The sequence below is a fragment of the Polyergus mexicanus genome, unplaced genomic scaffold (genome assembly GCF_030449975.1).
Source record: "Polyergus mexicanus isolate NDT 795.1 unplaced genomic scaffold, iyPolMexi1.0 SCAF_12, whole genome shotgun sequence".
NCBI lineage: Eukaryota > Metazoa > Arthropoda > Insecta > Hymenoptera > Formicidae > Polyergus > Polyergus mexicanus.
In genome coordinates this window covers 2,842,163-2,866,164 of record NW_027223332.1, presented here as the reverse complement: position 1 = coordinate 2,866,164, position 24,002 = coordinate 2,842,163, and the positions used below count along the sequence as shown (strand labels likewise).

The window sequence follows — 24,002 nt, the reverse complement described above, 5'->3', positions numbered from 1 at the left end:
TTATTATTTCAATAAATTGATATAAATATATTATAATATTTTTCATAATATATTTTTATTATTTCAATAAATTGAATGATAAGAGTGTTAAATGAAATTATGTTTAAATGATTTTGATTTTTTTATTTGAACAGCCGTCTCTCTCTCTCTCTCTCTCTCTCTCTCTCTCTAGAAACGTTTATAAAAAAAATAATTCTTTATTTAGGAAAAGAAAATCTCTAGTTTTGCAAGTCTATTACATTTTGCTTGTTTTGCGTCAATTACGCAGAGATTCTTGCTCCAGAGCCTCTCTATTCTTCCTCGATCATTCACCCTTTTTTTCCTATTCGCATCTTCTCTCCTCCCGTTGATCGTTGTCGCTTCGCTCTCTCGAGTCTGGGTAAAGGGATCGATTTAACTCGTATCTGCACACGAGGTATACCGTCACCTGCCTGCCGCGATGCAAATGCAATGATCGTGTCGACACCTTCTCGACATTGGCCGCGTTTTTCACGCCCGTCCGCTTACGCTCGCGCATAGATTTGCCATGATTAGATCCGGGCCCTCGATATCGGCGGTATGTGAAAGTCAATTCTTAAGCATTCGATCGTAATGACGGGATAATACGGCTTACCGATCATAGAGACCTTTAAATTATTAATGACTATTCAAACCGATTCGATTGTGCGCGTTCGATTCGTATACGAATATTCGAAGTGGAATATCTATTGACATTATCGAAAACTTCAAAGTGTGTGACAAAACTACGTATAATATTAATATAATTTCTGAGTATTAAGATGATTATGGATTGTTCAATATGAATGAAAAAGATATTTTTTTTTTGCAGAAAATTATAAAAATTTATATATAATATGTGTACTAGAAAATTTTTATGGACAATACTTTTTCTATGGAATTTATTGACGAAAGATATTGAAGGGCTTTGATTTATTCCTCGTCTTTATGAATTATTAAAAATAAATTATATAGAGAGCATTATCTATCGTTCGATTGAAAGTGGCCTTCGATAGAATCTCTTTGAGCCTCAATTACTACTAACAATATGATATCGAATACGAAAATATGATAGGTTGTGAAAAGTGACAATTCTTTTTCCATAGTTCCGATGCGAAAAAAAAATTGCAAAAAATAATACCGATAGTTAACGAGGACTACATTTTATTGTATCCTGTTTTGTTAAAAGAATTTGAATAATTTCACTTTCATATTCGTCGACACATGCTTGGCTTTCCACGGAATTTATAAACGAGAAGTGGCTCGTTAGGTATATGGAGTACCCTGTATCCTATTACGCGGTAATTTGCGGGCAATTAATTAAGCTTTATAATTAACACGTAGAGTGTAACGATGTGCCCCGACGATGATAGCTCATAACAAGCTTCATGGGTTTTAGCGTCTGCGACGAGCGAAATATTCGGAGTATTCGGCTCGTAGATATATCGTGTACAACTATTGGTAGCTGCTAGTAGATCGTAACGCGCAATAATGGCTTCCTCACATTTATATGCTTGAACGTGCGGCGAACCATGCGGTGCTCCCTGAATTCTTAATATTCCCCCGGAAGTTTGGCCATCCATAGTCGTTTATAATTCTCTCGGTACACGGCTCCTAGAAACGCGCGTGGGGAAGTTTCAAACGTCAAACGCTCGGCTTTCCGATTATTCGATAAAATGCAGAAACTAAATTCTTAACAGATCGTAATAAATCTCCGATTTTTTTTCTGATGAAAATCAGAGGAAATATATTTTTTAATATTTGAAATATTTGTAATATTGATAGTGATAAAAATAATAATAATAATATTATTAATATTCTTTTATATTATTTTATATATTATTATTTTATATATTATCAGTATTAATAATATATGAAAGGGGTAAATATACAATATAAAAAAAATTTTAAAAGCTATCATACCACTACGATATTGTATATTAATAACAATAAAATCAAGATAATTTAAGAATATGTTACAGATAATTAAAAAAATATATAAAAAAATGTTGGCCTCTTTTTATATATATTTTTTCACGGCCTTAAGCTTTCTTAATTTATGTAAACTAAATTTGTTTCAAAAAGAATTTAATATAAGACAGAAACTGGATTTCATATACTGTTTTTTTTTTTTTTTTTTTTTAATTTACCTCTGCGTATAAAACATAGAATCGATATTAAATTTAAAAATTTTGTGGGTAGAAGAATACCGCTATCGGGTTAAAAGTGCCAAAAGATTCGTGGGTCTCGGCTTGAGACCGTTCTCAGGCAGGATTATCTCTCGGCTGGTTTTTCGTTTCCCTCGACTTTTCCTCGACATATCTGTGCGTATAGAATAAAGGCAGGGGAAGTGTCTGGTTTTACAGAGGAGGAATATACGTACGCGTTCGCGAAACACGTTAAGCGGAGCGCGGGCAGGCGGACAGGCAAGCAAGAATATGAAACGACGGGAATGGAGGCGAAGTCGATCCCATTTAACTGCCGGACGAGGCCTTGGAGTATCTCGAAACGCGTTCTACAGGCTTTCCCCGCGCTTGCATCGAGCGGATAAGAAGAAAAATTGAACGGCCTGGCGCGGCGCGGCGCGAGCAAAGAAAGAAGTAAGGCGATTTACCGCTCCAATTGAGTGAGATACGTAATTCATAGCGAGATAGCGAACGCGGGCAATATTTTGTATACGAGACGGCCCAGGACTATCTTATTCATTTTTGACTTTACTAATGTCTTGATCTAGACAGGGTGGCGCCTTGTAGTCTCGCAATATAGATAACTTGCAAATTCTCCTATTTTCCTTTGCGTGCTAAATGAAGAAGCATGCTTTTATCTTTATGGATATTTAATGCCCGTAATTAAACAGTCTTTAAGAAATCATTGTCACGATAAAAAAAAAATATATATATATATATATATATATATACAGGGTGTCCCATTTTAAAAGTTCCACCCTCATAACTTTTCAGGATCAACGTTTGAAGGAAAAGGACTCGGATAAAAATTGTAGGGAACAAAGGGGGCTATCTAATAGTGACCTTGGATTTGACATTAAAGGTCATTTGAAGGTCAACTTTCGTTGTTTAAATGGAACCGCCTATTTTTCATTACATATTCTTGTAGCTTATCTCGAGAGCTTTTCAAAACACTATAATAAAGTATTTCTTTATTAAGCACTTTTTAAGGTATTTTATATTTTTAATCTGACATATTTTGATATAAAAAATTAAATATCTCGTAAAATATTTGGTTTTCGATAATCTTACCGTAATACTTTTATGTACAGAATAATGAGACAAATCAATTAGTATAAAAAATAATTGTTTTTACAACAATTATTTACAATGTATTTTTTAAAACAATTATTTGTTTTTTTTTGGGGGGGGGGCACTAATTGATTCGTCTCATTATTCTGTACATAAAAGTATTACGGTAAGATTATCGAAAACCGAATATTGTACAAGATATTTAATTTTTTATATCAAAATATGTCAGATTAAAAATATAAAATACCTTAAAAAGTGCTTAATGAAAAAAAAAACTTTGTTATAGTGTTTTGGAAAGCTCTCGAGATAAGCTACAAGAATACGTAATGAAAAATAGGGGGTTCCGGTTAAAAAACGAAAGTTGACCTTCAAATGACCTTGAAAATGACCTTTAATGTCAAATCCAAGGTCACTATTAGTTAGCCCCCTTTGTTCCCTACAACTTTTTTATCCGAGTCGTTTCTCTTCAAACGTTGATCCTGAAAAGTTATGAGGGTGGAACTTTTAAAATGGGACAACCTGTATATTTTTTAATATATATATTTTTAATTTTATATACGTTGAACTTTCTCCTTTTTTTTCTGGATTCAATCTATATAATATAATATAATATATATAATTTTATTATATAAAAAATATTTAGAATAGAGTGATAATATAAATATAAATAATATTTATATGCATCGGTATATAATATTTTCGCTTTGACCTAAACATTAATATATTTGTTTTTGACATATGAAAAACATTTTTATCTTCTTGATTTATATACACAAGAATAAATCCATACAGAGATTATAAATTGAAATATATAGAAAAGAAGAGAAAAACAAACCATGTCTCCACCGTTACTGACGATACGAGGCTTTATCAAGGATACTTTATACATGTCTTTATACATATCTCTCCATTTTCGAGCTACGTATAAAAAGACGCATGCCCGACGCTTCGGCTCAAGTAGATGTCTTTAACCTGCGTTTTTATGACTTATCTCTCGAGCGCCCTATTTTCCACGTGTCGCGTTGTCATGTCAATAACCGATGAGCTGATACAAAGGATCAGTAAGTAGGCCCTACCGGGCCTCATAGTGGACCCAAACACCGAGCTCTCTCTCATGCCGGTATCCCTTAACGACGTCTATTCTTCGACCCCCTGAGAGGTGCACCCGTGACTCATGGACCTTACGTGACTCATTGTCAGTCGTGACTGCTGGCAAGTCGGGCCCTCCTCCTCTTCTAAGTACGCGCGTCCTGTCGCATCCTCGCGCGCGCGCGCGCGCGCGGGAACGGCTATGAAAGAACGCGTATCAGGCTCTTATTTCGTCTAGGGAAACCTGCGCGATTAAACTATCTCTTTCTTAGGTCTTTTTCTATTTTCCCCCTTTCTTTCTTTTTCTTCCACCGTGAGATTAATTCGTAGTGGGACTTTTGTTGGCATGTACATCGTCGAATTCCCTGAAAGCGTCTGCCGTTTTCTATTATTCGCAAACTCGACTAAAAATAAACAACGATTGCAGTGTAGAATATTATTTTTTACATCATTGTCGGAAATGATAAAAGTACGTTTCCTCTCCAGTTAGTCGCATTGGAGCTGTGCCGAGCGAAAGTTTTTAAATTTTATTATTGTTTGTCTGCTTGTTTATCGGCATAGTTTTCTGAGAGTCCACTGCTACTGATCATCTTTCTTTGTAGAGTAACAATGAACGAAGGATAATAGTTTTATATAATATATATATATATTTATATGTCCCTGTTGGAATAATTATGTAAATGAGAAAGAAATAAATCTTTCATTTTTTTTTTTTTTTTTTCATTAATAAAATCGATGTCTAAAAATATTATCTCTAGTCTCTCAACGAAAATTTATTACTTTAAGATTTATATTATCACTTATATTATTTTATTATTATAGATTTTCTCGTTAAAAATGTTTTAAAACTTAATTTATTTTTCCGCAATCTTTCCTCTTCAATGATTTTATTAATCCTTCAGCATTGGCACATATTTTTATGACATTATTAATATTCAGTATATTATTTCACATTATAACATTTCTTGCGATAATAAATTGTATTTGTTTAAATTTTACGTTAATTTTACTCCAGCAGCCTGGATTTAATTGAATAAAATTACAATTTCGATTATTGTTAATATTTAATTTATTATAATAGCTGTATTAATTAGCGCTTAAATTAGTCATTATTTTGATGAATATTTTATGAATTACACGCTTGGCGAAAGCCCGGGCTTCTCTCGGAGGAGAGCTCATGATAGCGCGAACAGCGAGGATTAAAATATGAAAACAAGGACATCTTCTTGCTCCCGCACGACGTATATTGTCGTGCAATCGAGAGAGGCTTTTGTCTGTCTTACCGCTGAGCAACGAGGAAAGATAAACAATAACGCATTTCCGTTTTGCTTTCCTGATTGAGAAACATTGGCTGGGACGAGAGACGAAAGAGAGCCGAGCTCTTCGTGTAATCAGCTTTTTCGCTCCTTTAATAACGACACACGTTTAAACGGAAATTCGTCAATTACATCGCTTAACAAGAAATTTAAACTTTTCTTCGGGGAAATAATAATAGCAGACATTTCTGAAATTTTCTCACGGTGTAACATCTTTAAAAGAGAATAATTGAAAGAACCAGAATTTGTCTCTAAATTTTCTTTACCGCAGGTTTTATAAGTGAAATGATAACATATTAAGTCTTTTACACAAATATATCTAATTTCGGATTATAAAAAAAACTCGAACTCTAAATAAAAATGCGATTATAAAAAATATGAATATACAGGGTGTCCCATTTTAAAAGTTTCACCCTCATAACTTTTCAGGATCAACGTTTGAAGGAAAACGACTCGGATAAAAAAGTTGTAGGGAATAAAGGGGGTTATCTAATAGTGACCTTGGATTTGACATTAAAGGTCATTTTCAAGGTCATTTGAAGGTCAACTTTCGTTTTTCAAACGGAACCCCCTATTTTTCATTACGTATTCTTGTAGCTTATCTCGAGAGCTTTCCAAAACACTATAATAAAGTATTTTTTCGTTAAGTACTTTTTGAGTTATTTTATATTTTAATCTGACATATTTTGATATAAAAAATTAAATATCTCGTAAAATATTCAGTTTTCGATAATCTTACCGTAATACTTTTATGTACAGAATAATGAGACAAATCAATTAGCGCAAAAAAAAAAGAACAAACAAATAATTGTTTAAAAACATACATTGTAAATAATTGTCTTAAAAACAATTATTTTTTATACTAATTGATTCGTCTCATTATTCTGTACATAAAAGTATTACGGTAAGATTATCGAAAACTAAATATTTTACGAGATATTTAATTTTTTATATCAAAATATATGTCAGACTAAAATATAAAATAACTTAAAAAACTCCCTCAAACGTTGATCCTGAAAAGTTATGAGGATGAAACTTTTAAAATGGGACACCCTGTATATTAAAATTTATATATCATTATTGTTACAATTTCTTTTCCTTTTTTTCGTTAAGTACTTTTTGAGTTATTTTATATTGTAATCTGACATATTTTGATATAAAAAATTAAATATCTCGTAAAATATTCAGTTTTCGATAATCTTACCGTAATACTTTTATGTACAGAATAATGAGACAAATCAATTAGCGCAAAAAAAAAAGAACAAACAAATAATTGTTTAAAAACATACATTGTAAATAATTGTCTTAAAAACAATTATTTTTTATACTAATTGATTCGTCTCATTATTCTGTACATAAAAGTATTACGGTAAGATTATCGAAAACTAAATATTTTACGAGATATTTAATTTTTTATATCAAAATATATGTCAGACTAAAATATAAAATAACTTAAAAAACTCCCTCAAACGTTGATCCTGAAAAGTTATGAGGATGAAACTTTTAAAATGGGACACCCTGTATATTAAAATTTATATATCATTATTGTTACAATTTCTTTTCCTTTTTTTTAATGAGATAAAATTTTATGAGTGCTCTAGTAAATAACGATAGAAAATAAAGTATACAAATCCGAATCATTTCAGGATTTTAAAAAACACAAAGAAAGAAATGATTTTCCGATTAAATCTTAAATTGTAAATGGAGCGGAAGATTAATATCGCCGATTGAAATCGGAACTGCAAGTTTCGTATTTTTCATGCGATAATTACAGTCATTTGTGATCCTTGTCATGACAGACGGAAGTTTCGAAACTCCATTCGATCCAGATTCCAATACGCGATTGTTATCTATTCGTTCGAACTCTACTCGTAATCTCTATACTTGTATCTCTCTTCGCTAGTAGAGAAAGAAATTTCAATATTCTCTAAATTATATTTTTTACACATACAATGAGATAAATTAAATGAAAAAAATTAAAAAGCTTATTACAATTAATACGATTATTATTACGAATGAAAGTCTTGTTATGATCTTCATTTTCACGAATTACTTTGACGAATTAAAAGCTAGTTCTTCAATTAGATGTCTCACACGGATCAATTTAAAGCATTAGTTGACAGACTTAGTCAACCGCTCAAAGAAATGACGCATTTGCGTTTTCACCCATATAACGTCAACGAGATATAACTCGAGATTCACATATACTGTCTCTTCTATCTTTAATTTCAACGCGCGCAAAATTTTACCTTCGCAATATTGTGGTTGTTCCTTTGTCTACCTCGGACGCGTAAGCGTTATCGATTAGTACGAAAATAGGATTAGCAAAAGGGGAGGGCGTGTTTTCACTTTGTTTAATAATTAGAAAGATAAAAATGTTGTCTAATAAAGGAAGCTACAAAAGTAATTTAAAAAAAATTTGATCGTAGAAATAATTTTTGATATGGATAATAATTAATAAAAAAATAATTAACGAGACTAATAATTGTTATATTATAGATTTGGCTAAATAGAAATCTAATAATGACTTATACGAGGGAAAATTGATATTTCTTAACAAAAAATGCTCCGTTGTCGCCTTTAATATCGTTAAAATGTTTTGACTGTATCTTGCGACTTTATACAGGCGATATGGAAAGTTGCCGGCATGCGATCTATGGGGAAACAACAAAGTTGTTACTCCGGGATAAAGTATTGTAAAAGAGAGAAAGAGATTTTACATCGGGCGACGATAACTAACTCTCTTGTTTTTACGATCTATTTTTATGGTCAGTATCTACACGCGGCGTCGTTGGCCGGTAAATTCTCACGTCGTTTTAAAACGTTTTAGTCGTTATACTTTATCGTACGAGACAAAATGGAGTACATTGTTGTACCGCGAAATCATAAACGGAAGTAAAAGTGAGAGAACGAGTGACGATGCTAGTGGCAGCGATTTATAGGGAAATTATTCTGCGTTCGATATTATTCAGCTCTACTCTATTTCATATGGGAAAATGCGATAAGAACTACGACTCTTTTTATTGTAAAATATATTATTTTAAATAAAAATAGCCTTTCTTTAATTTCAGACAAAATAGTTGTAGAATACATTTATTGAAAATATTCACAATAATTTTTTTTTTATTTATTAACAAATTTTGAATTTCTTTTCAGAGAGAATAATATAATTAAAAATATTTTATTATAAAAAGCAATTTTTATCTAAATGCGATATAATATATTTCAAATCACAAGTTTATATTTTTTGTAATATGTTATATTTATAATTCTAATATATACTGGGTGGCCCATTTTAATACATCCAGTCGAATATCTCAAAAATGCGATATAATATATTTCAAATCACAAGTTTATATTTTTTGTAATATGTTATATTTATAATTCTAATATATACTGGGTGGCCCATTTTAATACATCCAGTCGAATATCTCAAAAACCAAGAAAAAACAAATAATTGTTTAAAAAAATACATTGTAAATAATTTTCTTAAAAACAATTTTTTTTTATACTAATTGATTTGTCTCATTATTCTGTACATAGAAGTATTACGGTAAGATTATCAAAAACTAAATATTTTACGAGATATTTAATTTTTTATATCAAAATATGTCAGATTAAAATATAAAATAACTCAAAAAGTACTTAATAAAAAAATACTTTGTTATAGTGTTTTGGAAAGCTCTCGATGTCAGCTACAAGAATACTAAATGAAAAATGGGGGTTTCCATTTAAGATGTTAAAGTTGACCTTCACATGACCTTCAAATGATTTTCCAAGGTCGAATCATTGTCACCATCTTATGGCCCCCTTGAAGCCACACAACTTTTGTTTGAAACATTTTTCGATTTAACGCAGTGTTTCTGAGATATTTGAATGGGTCCTTTAAAATGGGACACCTTGTGTATATAATATATATATATATATATATATATATATATATATATATATATATATATATATATTGGGTGATTGCATAAATTCGTGCCCGATTTAAATATAAACTTCAATAGATTATATTTTAGAGATAACACTTTTATTAATCAATTATATAGTCTCCATTCTTTTCTACAATGGTTTTCCAACGATCTATAAGCTTGTCGATTCCATTTTTGAAGAAAGAACTTGGTTTTTCTTGAAAAAAGTTTGTAAGGTGGTTTTCGACAGCTTCCTCGGAATTGAGATTCTTGCTATTTAAAATTTAAACTATTCTGCAAAGACCGGAACAGATAAAAATCTGAAAGCGCAATATCTGGAGAAAATGGCGGGTGCTGCAGAATTTCCCATTGCAACTCCTGCAGTTTTCCTGCAGCTTATTCCTTTCAGTCAGGAGATGCAGCACCCACGTATCAAGCTTGGAAATGTATCCAAGCTTTTTTAAATGACGAAAAGCGGTTGAATTATCGATGTTCAGCCTGTCAGCAATATCCTCAATTGTAATCCTTGGGTTTCTTTCCACTAAGGCATGCACAATGTCATCATCAATGCCAGAAGGAGTTACATTGTTTATACTATTCGGAGAGCAGGAACGCGGTCCAAATTAATATTTTTTTGCGCAATCCCAACACTCACGCCTTTCCGAAATTCATATAGCATTATATGCCGCAAATGCATCTTTCGTTCTTCATTTTTAATGATTTCTCTTATGCACAAATGGACTTATCTGAACAATGTCTGACGCTAAATTGACATAAGACAACGTCATCTATTCGGTGTAAGCAACAATTACCACACGAAAACAATAGAACTCCACCATGCAGTAATTTAATGCCATCTATGAAAATCGGGCACGAACTTATGCAATCATCATATAATATTTAATTTTCAATTTTTAATATTGAAAATTAAATATAATATTCCATGTTGAATTTGAAATATTACGACATTTTAGATGGGCGGAAAATTTATTAGACTGCACTTGCTTCCAATAAGATAAGTAGTGAATCTAAATAAAGTCTTTATGACAATTGTAGCTATTCAAGCTTAGTTGTTACGATTTTCCGCTCTTTTATGAAACTTAAGAACTCCCTGTGAAAACTGACGATGGCTTGGATCAGGCGATCTCGTCCTGATGCTAACGTTAATATGTCTTTGTCCACGAAGCGCATTGTTCGCCACGTAAAAGCTCTGCCGGATGGCGAGTGTATATCGTATAGTATACGCGAACACACACACATACACACACACACACACCGTGGGATATCGATCGTTTCGCTACTCGTGTATTACCCCGTTGCATAAGTACACGCATATAAACATGGATAGGGGCTAGCGATGGTGTAAACGAATTGTCCTATAGCGGTTTCTCGTAGTCGAGCTCTGCCAATCGAACGAGAGACAACGTGGTGATCGTACGCCATCGCTTGCTCAGTGTTCGGCACTAAAGTAGGACCGACCCACATCCAAAATCGATCCCCGACAATTGTTTCTCATGTCCGTGAACGCGGAGATGGACGCATTCGTCAAACAGGGCCAACCACCATATTGCCTGTCGATAATTGAAATAATTTTCTCCCTCCAGGAAAATTTCATTGCACACACAATTTTTTTTTCATAATTTTCAAATCTTTAATGTCAAGTAAAAAAAAAAGAACGTTAGGGATGTATGTGTCAAAATATTGACAGAAGCATGAAAATTTCTACACCCCCTCCTCGAAAATCCTATGGCTCTCGTTTCTCTTTAGCCTGGCTGTTTAATTAAAAACTCTCTGCATGTTGAGGGTAAACGAACGAAACCTCGTTCTGTTTAATGATACAGAAGATGATCCGAAGGGTATACTTTGGCATCGATGGTTCGTAGTTTTTTTTTGTTTGTTTGTTTATTGCTTTCTCTTCTTTGTATGAATATTTTCTTTTGGTTAAACAACGGTAGGTATTCTGTTAAGTAAAATTGGCCGCGAGCTTTCGTGGATATCGATCATTAGCGAAGATACTCTCTTGGAGATTTTTTACAAGAGTCCCTTTTGTTACTTTGTCGCTCTACGAGAGCTATAAGGGTCGACCATATTGCCCGTTGATAATTGAAATAATTTTCTCCTTCCATGAAAATTTTATTGCATCACATTTTTTCCACAATTTTAAAAACCATAACGTCAACTATTATCGTAAAACTAGCTTCAAATAAAAAAAGAGAGAATGTTAAAGAGTATCAAGATTTACTTAAAATTTGAAGCAAGAGTTTGTTATATTTTCATTTACAGCTATAAAGCACAATTAAATCAAAGCCGATTAATCTCAGTACGCATAATATATTGTATAAAAAAATCGTGTAAATTTTAAAATGTAGTTAGTACTTGAAAAAGAAGCTGTAGTCTCTCTGATCCTTTAATGCTTTCTTAATTTGCTCTTTAGACATTTATTTTATAAAATTTTGATAATTGATTCGATTAGAGACTAATCAGGGAATAATAACGATAACGAGAAATAAATTATAATTGTGCAATAATGCTATCAATAACATTTTAATTAGTCATTGCGATGTCCTCGCATGATGACTCCGCAATTACATCATCGACTTCATCGAAGCATAGTAACACTTCCTATTGTCAAATGACTGTAATTCATGAACCTTCATCCAGTGACATTGCATCCTGCGACTATTGTCGTGATAATAATCCTCGCACGAAATCACGACAGATCTCTTATGTTGCAGGAGCGGCAGGTCTGATAATACGGCGATGGATGGACTGGCGAGAGGGTTCTGAGAGTTCGTAGCGATACATCACGTCGCAGGCCATCCGGGCCGAGCTTCACCGGACGATGGAGGTTTGTCCTGCAAATAGATCCAGGATAGAAGGTGCGTAGGATCCGCGGGGAGATCAGGAACGAGATCCAGCATGGGGAAGTGTTGCAGTAAACGTCAAGAGCCTCAACCAATCGGTGAGTCTATTTTATCTTCTCATCGATAACACATATTATATATAAGAATAATTATTCCGTTATTTTACTATAATTAATTAACAGCCAAACGTAATGGCATGAAAATCAATTCATCTCTCTCTCTATCTATCTATCTATCTATATAATAATCGAATTTAATCTTTCGAAGAACTAAAAAAAAAATTATGCTAAAGGCTAGCGATGTAGGTAAGTTCTTTACGTTAAAAAAAAAATGGTGTCAATTAAATTTAATAATTGCTAATCTCTATTTTCTTGATTTTATTGTAAATTTTCATACATTGATATTGTGATTTCCGGGACAAGTTCTCAAGGTAAATGTTTATTTTAGATCAGACGGTGCATAAACAGGTCGACTCAGTCGAGAGAGTTTGTTACTTAAGATTCATACAAACAAAAGATATATTTCTCATCGGATCGATCACCCCTTTGACGAGAGACGGATTCTTCTCTCTGTTCAGGTTATAAGAAGGCAGAGACGGGACTCAGCTCAAAGCACAGCAATGGAGGTTCCTTGGACCGATACACCGCCGACCCAAATCAGAGAGGCGTGCAAGCTCGGGCGGATATCATCCGACCGAGGCCGACACCCTGTAAGCTACAGATATCGCATCAACAACCCCGTAAAACGAATCCGCCTCTTAAATCTGCATGTGTGTATTTTACGTTATTTTTTTTTTTTTTTTTTTTTTTTTTTTTTTTTTTTCTTATCTAGAATGGCCGTCTGGGCGAAGATAGAGAATTTGGTTTGTTGCAAATAATCCAATCTTATATTTTATTGCGAAATCGCTTAAGCGTTGGTAATCGTTGCGTTGTTTCCATCTGTTATTTTAAATGTTTCCGCTGATAACTCGAACCGGTTAATTTTAATCAGACAATTTTTTGACGTATAAGAATGATCTCAATTATATTTATTGACAACGATAAAAAAATGAAATTTGACTTTTGATTTATTCTTTCATATTTATAACATCAAAGAGTGACAAAATTATATTATAATTAAATTTACTCAATAAAATTATACTATAATTTTTTTTTCTTTTTTTATACCAAGTTTAATTTTATACAATGTTTTAAAATAATATTTTTATATAAAAATTTTATATTAAAATATAAATTTAATGCGTATGTGTATCTGTAGATACAAATCAATATCAACTACCATATATACGTATATATCTGTATATTTCTGGATATGTCGACTCTTTGAATAAAGTAATGAGAGTAGGTTTTTTATTCAAATCACTTTAGTATTCAGTTGTTCAAAGTTAAAACACTTTTAACCGATTCGAATTGCTTGGTGTTTCTCCATTGTTCGGAGAATAATTTGACGACATGTACATGTTGGGCTTCTCTCCGCAATACAGCACACTCACAAAGATCCAACAAGATCGTGGTGGCCCTGTACAATTACACGGCGCGGGAAAGCACCGATGTTAGTTTTATGAAAGGTGACCGAATGGAGGTCCTCGATGATTCCGAGCCGGACTGGTGGAGAGTATTGCACTTGACGACCCTACAGGAAGGCCTGATTCCTTGGAACTTTGTGGCTGTCGAGCGATCGGTCGAGAGCGAGGAGTGAGTATTCGTTGTTTTTTATCCTTCCCTCTTCTTTGCATCGCGTCTCTTGTTGAGATATTATGTATTCAATGTATCGCTCTCTTTGCAGCTGGTTTTTCGAAAATGTGTCGCGCAAGGAGGCGGGCAAGCTGCTGCTGGTCGACGAGAATCCTCGCGGTACGTTCTTGGTGAGGCCGAGCGAGCACAATCCCCGGGGTTACAGCTTGTCGGTGAAGGACTGGGAGGAAGGAAGGGGCCATCACGTGAAGCATTATAAGATTAAGCCGCTCGACAATGGCGGCTTCTTTATCGCCACCAATCAAACCTTCTCCAGTTTACCGGCTCTCGTTATGGCGTACAGCAGTAAGTACAGCTTCTCGAATTTATAATGTCTTAGTAACGTTTCCGTATATTTGTGTTAATATTGTATCAACACTTGTACCTGCTTTCTTCAATTAATGATTTCGGAAATAGAATCAAAGTCAAGTTAACTCTGAGAGAAGTCTCTGTATTGAATGATATTCATCTTTGAGGATATTTCTGTCATCTAGAAAACGCATTGGGTCTTTGTCACGTACTGTCGAAACCTTGTCCGAAACCACAACCCGACATGTGGGATCTCGGACCCGAGTTACGCGACAAATGGGAGATCAACAGGAACGAGATACAACTGATCTCGGAACTGGGTAACGGCAATTTCGGCAAGGTTTATTACGGCAAATGGCGAAACAAGATCGAAGTGGCAGTGAAGACATTACGTCCAGGGACTATGTCGACCGAGGCGTTTTTGCAAGAGGCTGCCATAATGAAGCAGTTTCGACATAGGCATCTGGTAGCGTTGTACGCGGTCTGTTCAAAGGAGGAGCCCATCTACATCGTGCAGGAATACATGTGCAACGGTAGCTTATTAGATTTCCTTCGAAAAGGAGACGGCAAGTACATGCAGTTTGAGGATTTGATATACATCGCGGCTCAGGTGGCCTCCGGTATGGAGTATCTTGAGAGCAAGCAGCTCATACACAGGGATCTCGCGGCGAGAAACGTGCTGATCGGCGAGAAAAACAAGGCAAAGATTTGCGACTTTGGTCTCGCCAGGGTGATCGAGGACGACGAGTACTGTCCGAAACAGGGTAGTAGATTCCCCGTCAAATGGACCGCGCCGGAAGCTATTGTCTACGGTAGGTTCAGCATCAAGAGCGATGTCTGGTCGTACGGAATCTTGCTGATGGAGCTTTTCACTTACGGACAAGTTCCTTATCCCGGTGAGTAACGTTGTTTTATCTTCGCGCGTGATGATTATTATTCTCTCAGTGTATTTATTTTTTATGATTCTATATATTAATATACGACGTTATTTTTTTCTTTCAGGTATGCACGGCCGCGAAGTGATCGAGCAAGTGGACAAGGGCTACCGTATGCCGAAACCATTAAACCATCCGCTACCTGACAGCATCTATCGATTGATGTTACAGTGTTGGGATGCCAGTCCTGAGAAACGACCCACGTTCGAGTTCCTGAATCACTATTTCGAGTCGTTTAATGTCACTAGCGAAATACCGTATCTCGAACCGCCGACGGACTGATATACAGCCCATCAATATATGCAAAACCATCTGCCGCCGCACGGTCACTTTCATCCAGCCCACATCAATTGTGCCATGGAATTTTATGGTATTTACTGCTAAGTAAATTATTTAGCGCGTATCTCGTTGCCCTTACTAAAAACTTCGCGCATTGGCTGTATCGTTCTCGCAGAGAGAAAAGACTAGTGGGAAAACCTCCCTCGCAATACCACCCCGCATCCGTTATCGCGAATGGCATTTTTTCGACTGCGAAATTTTTCTACCGACAGAATTTTTGCGACCAATTCTTACGAAAAAGAATGCCGCAAACTCATTAAACTATCACTGTCAAATGCTGCCGAAAATTCGATTGTGATCCCCGTCTCTCCTTCCTCCCTTGTCCTTTACGTGTCCTTAGTGTTAACGTTAGCACCGAAAACGTCAAATGGATTGTAAGCTGAGTATGCTACGGTATTTTTGCACCGTTTGCAGGAATGAATTGAAGAAATTAAAGATTCTAATCTTTACGACTAATCAGGCTTTAACCATAATACTTAGAAACGAAAAATGCAATCTTAAGATCGCGGGAGCACTGGCGAAACCTGCCCCCGCTTCTTCCTCTCGGAAACCTGCAATGACTTACTTAAACATGTTTTCATACTTTTGACGATGAGCAACCACAATAAAGACACTAGCAATGCCGGTAAATTTAAACGGTATTAGAGAGTAACGTGATATATAAGTTTGCAGATAAAATTCGAAATTATAGATTATATAATATAACCGTATGTTAGTGTGTATGATAACGAGATATATATAGAGTGAAAAGGAGCGTATGCGCGCGTGCGTGTGTGTATGTATTTGCGCGTATTGTGAACGTGACTTGTCGTACGAGAGTACATTGTATTTACATTTTATTGATCTCGGATCATCCGATTCATCGCGGTTATATCCGAATTTTCCTAAAATCCAATTTTTGGATATATAGTCCTCGAGAAAAGTTTTGGTATTACATACACATACTGTTTATGGTGAAACTCAATCATGAGTGCATAATTTTCAATCGAGGGCTGAATTTCGCTCTGACAGATGTAAAATTAGGTATAAAGGATATCTATGAATTTTTCATGTAGTTTGTCCATCGAGAGAAACTCGAAAATAAGAGTATTTTCAAATGGAATGGTTATTGCACACAGCTGCGCGGAGCTTTATTTTCGAAAAGATATTAACGTTCGACGATTTATTCCTCCTAAGTGCTAAGAATCGTGTATACGAATTTATACATGTGCTTGCCTGTTATCGCTACGCAATAATTTCATTTTGATTGTAAAAAATACACGCGAATCAGCATGATACGTATCATTTTAACGAAAGTCTTGATGTTTTATTGCATGAAAACGATTTGTTCGCTCGAGAGTTTCTTCGACAGCGATTCTCGGCGACAAAAACTTTCGAACATGCACAAAAAGATGTGTCTGCCAAAAATTAATTAGATCTAGTAGCTTTTTACTGATTTTTTGGGGCAATACATTGATGCATTTAATATCGTCGTTTCTAAACGTATAAGTTATCTCAAGTATGCACGAATATATGTCTCTGAGCCTGATTCAAGCATTCTGCGAAAGCGCAGTAAATACCTCGCACAAATTGACGTTGTCATTTTTTTTTTTTCATTTCGACAGTCGCTGTGTGAATTACGACGCTCTTTTGCAAAATACCGTTGGTCTTGTTGAAGAGAGGGAAAACAAGAAGGTTATAGAAATTAGAGTACACGAGAGAGGCAAGAAAGTTACTAATACACGAATAAATGCGAATGCGTATATGCGTTTGAGTAAAAATATCTCCCAGCTCTGCGATATAAATCGATACGATGGGCTTTACGCAGCACAAGGGAACGGGGTGAAATCGGAAATGCAATCTCGGATAAACTTAAGTCATCGATGTTACTCGTACAAAGTGTTTGAAGAATTGTAAATTTTCTACTAAAAAGAAAAAGAGATACATACACAAACGACGGATTTAGAATAGGAATTCTTAGGTGATAGGCGTGTCAGTCTCGCCGGGATCGGCGATTTTGCTCTCTTTATGGTTCGATGGAAAAAAAATATCCTCGCGAACCGCATTCGATTTCCCAGAATTCAATGTCGTCTCCGCGAGACATGTCACATGAGAATCGATTGTTCCAAAATCGGTTCAAACCAACTCTGATTTTAATGCCATTTTGTTTAATTACCTCATTATCAGTGCGATTTAAAGCTTTATAAAAAAAAAACGAAGCTGAGAAATACAAAATACGTAAAATAGATTATTAATAGCATCACACAGAAAGATTTTAAAGGCGGTTTTATTATATTTATATTGGATATATAATAAAAATCGTCGCGTTGAAGAATTACTACAAGTGGATGGATAATACTTTAATATTATAAATCATTATTGTCTCGATCTGTAAGATTACATATTTGTAATCTGTAATATAAAAAGGAATGGCGAATTGTTAACTGAAATTATTCAACCCATATTGTTGATGCAATCATTTGAATGGATTTGCATCATTGTCAATATTGTTAATAGTGACGATTTATCTTCTTCTTTCTATTTAAATCATGTCTCAACTTAGGGTATGAAGAGAAATATTTAATTGCTGAATTAAATAAGATGATTAAAGACTTGTCTAAGTAAAGAGAACATATAATTTTGATATTTAGTCTTTCTCTTAAATACTTTTGTATCAAGTTTTTTGGCTCAATATAAGAGATGATAATCGAATTTTTTTCCCTATATCATAGTTAAAATCGATTTAAAAGAGAAAACGATTAGAGCCAGAGTTGGTTAACCAGGTGCGATCGATACCGAATGTATACATTTTATTATGTCACGATAAACACGATGAGCCATAGATTACGATACGATAGATACTAGTACGATAGATACAAGTGATTAAAGCGAAAGCAAAATGCGAGTGTGTTGCGCGCATGCGAGCGTAGGAAATTGTTACATCCACGTGTCAGCGTGTGTCCTCTTTTCACGTGTCCTCTTAATATGGCTAAATAAGAGAATATCGTGAGCAATAACGCGATGCACGACAAACTCATACATCCGTCGATTATTGCGCTACAAATTAAAACATCGTTGCAATATGAATCTCGCGTCTTTATTCTTTGTTAAAAGAAATGTTAACAGAAAAAGAGAATAATTTCCTAGATATTATGAAATAAACTGAGAGAATGTGTTTGAAATATAAAGTAGCGCTTAATATATAATTTAATATATTATTTAATAGCAGTCTTTACTTTCGTTCTTCTCTCTCTTACTTTGTAAAGATCCCGAGATCCATAAATGGAATCCTGATGGCGATATTTACACAGTACGGTGCGCAACGTGTTCTCAATGAAATTATAACGATGTCGTATGGAAGAGTTCACGTGAAAAGGCGTTTCGCGTTTACGTAGCGTTAGAGAGTAGGTGTATTACGTCCAGTACATTTTTTCTATGAGCGTTTTATACCGATAGACTTGTTTTCTCATGATGAACGATCACTTGGAAATTTCGCTGATAATAATGATGATGATAATGATGATGATCGCTGCTGTAGGTCGTAGATTAGAAATGCGTAGGGTTTGAACACTGACGTGTTAGATCAACCGGAACAATCTAGACAACAGAAACGTCTCGCGAACATCGTAAAGGCGCCTAAAGATATTTGCAAGATAAAAATTCTTGTAAGTGTATATATATGATACGATTAAAAATTTAAATATCCGTTAGACCATTTTTTATGGCGTCCAAAAGAGATGGGAGGGATTTCTAAAAAATTCAAACGTCTTATTAGACATCTTTGAAGAAAGACATTTGAAAAATAAAAAACGTCTTTTCTAGACGTATTTCAGATGTTTCTCAGACTTCTCTGTTGTTCGAAAGAAAGTGACGAGTTGTCGAACGACCCGAAGCGTTCGCGTTATATATTCGCGTAGACTGTTTTCATCCGGATCACATTTGGACCATGTATTTACAAATTATTATGGTAAAGGCGTCGTTTGGCCTTTTTCCACTGGATCTAGAGACTGATATTGTTTAAATTAAGCCGATACGCGTTGCTCTCGAACAGGGATATCGGGAACTGTATGTCCGACTGTTCGCGACATCTCTTTTACTAAAGTGTGTGTGTGCGAGCTTCCCTTTTTTTCAAATTATTCAATACGATAACTTTATCGTTCGCACAATTGTACATAATAATGTTTCCATCTATTTAGCATTGTAACAAATGTTATATTTATTATTAACATACGCGGTGAAAGAAAAGGCATACATTTTTTTAAATAAGCAGTATTTTCAAACGATTAATTATTTATATAATTCTTATGCAATATTGATAATGACATAAATCATACCGTTTAAAACTTATCGGGGAAACAACTTCGGACGTATCGTTCCCACATATGCTTTTATTTGTAAATGTTTTTTTTTTTTTTTTTTTTTTTTTTTAATTATACGGCGACCTAACAAAGCGAGATCGGCGATTTACGCATATTGTACTTAATGAAAATTACGTTCTTAATTAATCGTGGATTTCGCGCGATTCCTCGGAGAGAAAGACTCTATCGTCGTGGCTCCGCTCAAATAAAATTTTCGGTAAATCTGTGATATAAGGACAAATCTTTTTCTCTCTCTCTCTCTCTGTCACTCACTTTGATATAAGGATCGACATTATTGTCTCGCGGCAGCCACGAAAGCATCACATCACTAAAAAGGATAGCCATTATCCACGATATAATCGTTTACAGAATGGAACTGTGTCACGTGATGCGCACATCAAATAGCGAACAATATTTTTTCTCGTACACCCGTCTCTCTTTCGTTCGCATTTTTTTTTCACATCGTGCACCATCGCGCGTCGACGTGCATTTTCATTCGTATTGTATCTAAAGCGAAAACGATCAATACGCTGTTGTCATTGTTTATATACCAAAGCTTATTAAGTAACTTAATTACTTTATATTATTATTATATTATTATTAATTGTCGTAAGCCTATGCAGATAAATATATTATGTATCATATTAATACCGCACCTTTATTAACGTGTGTCTTATAGAAAGTTTTACGTTTTATTTTTATTTGCGTAGGATAAAAATTTTATTTGTCAATCAAATAGCTAATGCGAGACGAAGTATATGCAAAGATACAGAAATATACATATAAAAACATCTATTGCTTGTATGGGTGCTCGATAAATATTACGATAGTAATTTTCAGTTTATGTAATTTATTCTAAAACCAATCACTCTTCTCTCACATAATACAAAAGTTTTTTTTTAAAAATACAGATAATATAATATTCCATATTCCCTTTTATATACTAAAGAAAAAAAAAATAGTGCGCGAATAATGAAAGAAAGATAAAGAAATACGAAAGAAAGTATATCGATATCTCGCTATATTGTAAAATGTGTGTACACATTGTACACGATATATATTAATAATTTTGTGATACTATACAGAAATTGAAACAAAAGTAAAAATATTCCTTTTGCTCTCTTCTTCTTTTGCCAATGTTATAAGTATATTAAAAAAATAATTTAGTGAATTAAATTAGACATAAACAAACAGATAGATACGATATAGAGAATGAAATATACACAGCCTGAGAAAACTGTGCACGGAAAGAAAGTTTATATTTGCGGTACATGCATAATTCAAGATACTTTACAGTTAAGTGTACATCATCTCCGCCATATGCGACATCTTCTTTGGAATATGGACGAACTCTTCGAAGTAGCCGGCTAGTTCACCGATCGTCACGTCGCTCGACGAGGGCGGCGATATACGTGCCTGTACCGAACAAGTATTCGGCGAACTCGACAATTGTTGGGTAGACGAGCTACTCGTATCTGACTGTCCGGTTGCCGTTCGTTGTTCTCCACCGCCTGGACCAGGACACCTCTTTAGATTCGGCATCGTGTTACTGCGAGCGCGCTGAAAATTGCCGGGCTCGCATTCGTCATCCTGAATATTAGTGTCGTCCTTGGCCAATCTACAATCTTTACTGATTTTCAGCGCCTTGAAGTCCTTCATGACTGACTTATCGATTATTTTGGAATTTTTAGTGGGAATATTGAATTTACACGTGTCCTTGAAGAGCGTATCTACTGAAATATCATGAAGATCGCTTAACTTTAGAATAGCCTCCTTAAGGACAATGCTCCTCTTGCTTTTCTCAACCGCTCTTTCATTTTTAGACGGCTTGAAGTTCGTTGTACTTTTAATGCCCTTTGGATTGACTGAGAACATAGTAGGCCTGTTGGGCATCGATCTCCTTCGAAATAAGTAACTGCTATCAGAAATCTCGCCAAATATCTTGAATAGATTTATCACCTTTGATTTGTCTGTCGCTGCAATGCTGAAAGAATAAAGAGAAATTACTTTGCAAAAAGATATATATCACGAAAAAGCAGATAATAATCTGCTAAAGTGTCTTATGATCTTTCTGGAAATAACTTTTTTTTTTAATACATTTCTATCGACATTCATACGAGATATCAACATATACAGCGATAAAAAAATAAGGAAGCGTAGAAAGGCATTTTACAAGAAATTACAGGAAATATTTAGCCTTTAATTTCATTAAAAAATATTGAAGATATACAAGTTCCTATACATATATATTCAATTGTTAAATATCATTTATATAAACATTATTATATTTTTAAAAGTCTTTCAAATAATCCACACTTCATAATTCAGTAATAGATCTGTCTTTTCTAAGATTATTATCGACGCTATTTAGTTATTTTCAGCATCGCGGATCTCGATGTCTACAAATCTAAAAATAGAGCGTCTAAAATATTTTTCTCCATAAAATCGAGCCGCATTTTACTCGATCAATACCAATATACACAAATCTGAGAATCCGATACGCAAACGATGATTTTCGGCGAACGAAACACGTCTGAGTGTACGATTGTAAATATACCGTGACGTTATTGCCAGACCTTGACCGCGATTGCAAAAGAGTATACAGTCGCAAGGCATTTCGATAGCTCGATTGGTCAATAGAGGAGAAACGTTGATTGACAAAGAAGCCAAAACTTTACATGCCAGTAATACGAAAGAATTTCTAACATCGCCTTTTAAACACGTCACGATCACGAAACGTAATGGATGGGCTAGGATACGGTGTCTCGGAATTATTGTCGTATTTCTTTTCATTGACACGAAACGAGACGCTTACTGCGGGCAACTCGTCGAGCGACGATCAATCTCGAGCCTCTGCAGACGTGCCGGCAACACGTCGTCCTCGTCGCCCATACTCGGTCACTTGGCTGCGAGCTCTTTTCAACGAGAGCGTAGCATCGCGGATTTGACAGGCGCGTATTTCGGAAACGTCCAGAACAAACACAACAAACCGCGACGACGGATAGGTTAGACAGTAGGGTAGACGATGATGGACGTAGGATGGAACCGATGCACGATGACTATGGCGTAGCGGAGCGATCCTTGTCGCACGATTTCTCGCCTCCTCCTACCCCTCGCTTTGACAATTCGCTATTTGGCGCGAACGGCTTTCGCAGGAAACGATGACGAACGGCGTCCGCGTCCGAATTCGAGTTTCAGAGACGCGCGAACTCGCGATCAATTAATCGCACGACGACGGCGTACGTAAATAAACACCGTTACTGCGCGACATCGGAGACCAGCGACTCCCGAAGACACCGGAAGAGGATGCCATCTTAGATGGCGTCGCGCGAGTTCGCGTCCTCCCATTGGTTGAAATTTGCCGCGAAATTTTGACGCACGTGTATTTATTAGAACATATGTATGGGCAAATTTTTTTTTTTTCCCCCCTTTATCGTATATTCTATTTCTTTTATTACAATATATATCCTTAATTGCATATGATTAATTTTTTTCTCATTTCTTCAAATTTTGTTTTCTCTGAAAAATATAACGCACAAATATTGCTCTTTTAATCATTTTTAAATTATCCTTATTATTAGGGACAGAGATTGTATAAGAAAATAAAAATATGTATCGAAAGATTTTATGTATATATCTTTCATATATATATAGGGTGTCCCATTTTACAAGTTTCACTCTCATAACTTTTCAGGATCAACGTTTGAAGGAAAAGGACTCCGATAAAAGTTGTAGGGAACAAAGGGGGCTATTTAATAATGACCTTGGATTTGACATTAAAGGTCATTTTCAAGGTCATTTGAAGGTCAACTTCCGTTTTTTTAATGGCATCCCCTATTTCTCATTACATATTTCTTACCGTAATACTTCTATGTACAGAATAATGAGACGTATCAATTAGTATGAAAA

The 24,002-nt window shown here is 34.8% G+C and overlaps 2 protein-coding genes across 5 annotated transcripts in view; one reads left to right on the top strand and one right to left on the bottom strand.

Moving 5' to 3' along the window:
• The window catches only part of Src64b (Tyrosine-protein kinase Src64B), a 61,192-nt gene extending 40,301 nt beyond the window's left edge, over positions 1-20,891 (top strand). For 3 of the 4 annotated variants that reach the window (XM_070305366.1, XM_070305368.1, XM_070305367.1), the window contains exons 2-7: positions 12,312-12,538; positions 13,018-13,209; positions 13,924-14,134; positions 14,226-14,479; positions 14,668-15,378; positions 15,485-20,891. In XM_070305366.1, coding sequence (XP_070161467.1) covers positions 12,496-12,538; positions 13,018-13,209; positions 13,924-14,134; positions 14,226-14,479; positions 14,668-15,378; positions 15,485-15,699 — 1,626 coding nt within the window. In that variant the 5' untranslated portion in view covers positions 12,312-12,495 and the 3' untranslated portion in view covers positions 15,700-20,891. The remainder of the gene's footprint in view (positions 1-12,311; positions 12,539-13,017; positions 13,210-13,923; positions 14,135-14,225; positions 14,480-14,667; positions 15,379-15,484) is intronic. The other variant, XM_070305369.1, reaches the window with a different exon arrangement.
• A 35-nt stretch (positions 20,892-20,926) lies between these two features.
• On the bottom strand, positions 20,927-23,196 carry LOC138938425 (oxidative stress-responsive serine-rich protein 1). The gene is made up of 2 exons (XM_070305375.1): positions 22,909-23,196; positions 20,927-22,077 (listed from the first exon to the last, which is right to left on the bottom strand). The coding sequence occupies exons 1-2, from the start codon at positions 22,983-22,985 to the stop codon at positions 21,390-21,392; spliced, it is 765 nt and encodes a 254-aa protein (XP_070161476.1). The 5' UTR covers positions 22,986-23,196; the 3' UTR covers positions 20,927-21,389.
• Between the last annotated feature and the right edge of the window lie 806 nt (positions 23,197-24,002).

Coding starts and splice junctions, on each gene's coding strand:
- LOC138938425 (XM_070305375.1), bottom strand. CDS start 22,985: ATGGGCGACGAGGACGACGTGTTGCCGGCACGTCTGCAGAGGCTCGAG. Junction 22,078..22,908: donor CGCTCGACGAGTTGCCCGCA/GTAAGCGTCTCG, acceptor TTATTCTTTCAG/CATTGCAGCGACAGACAAAT.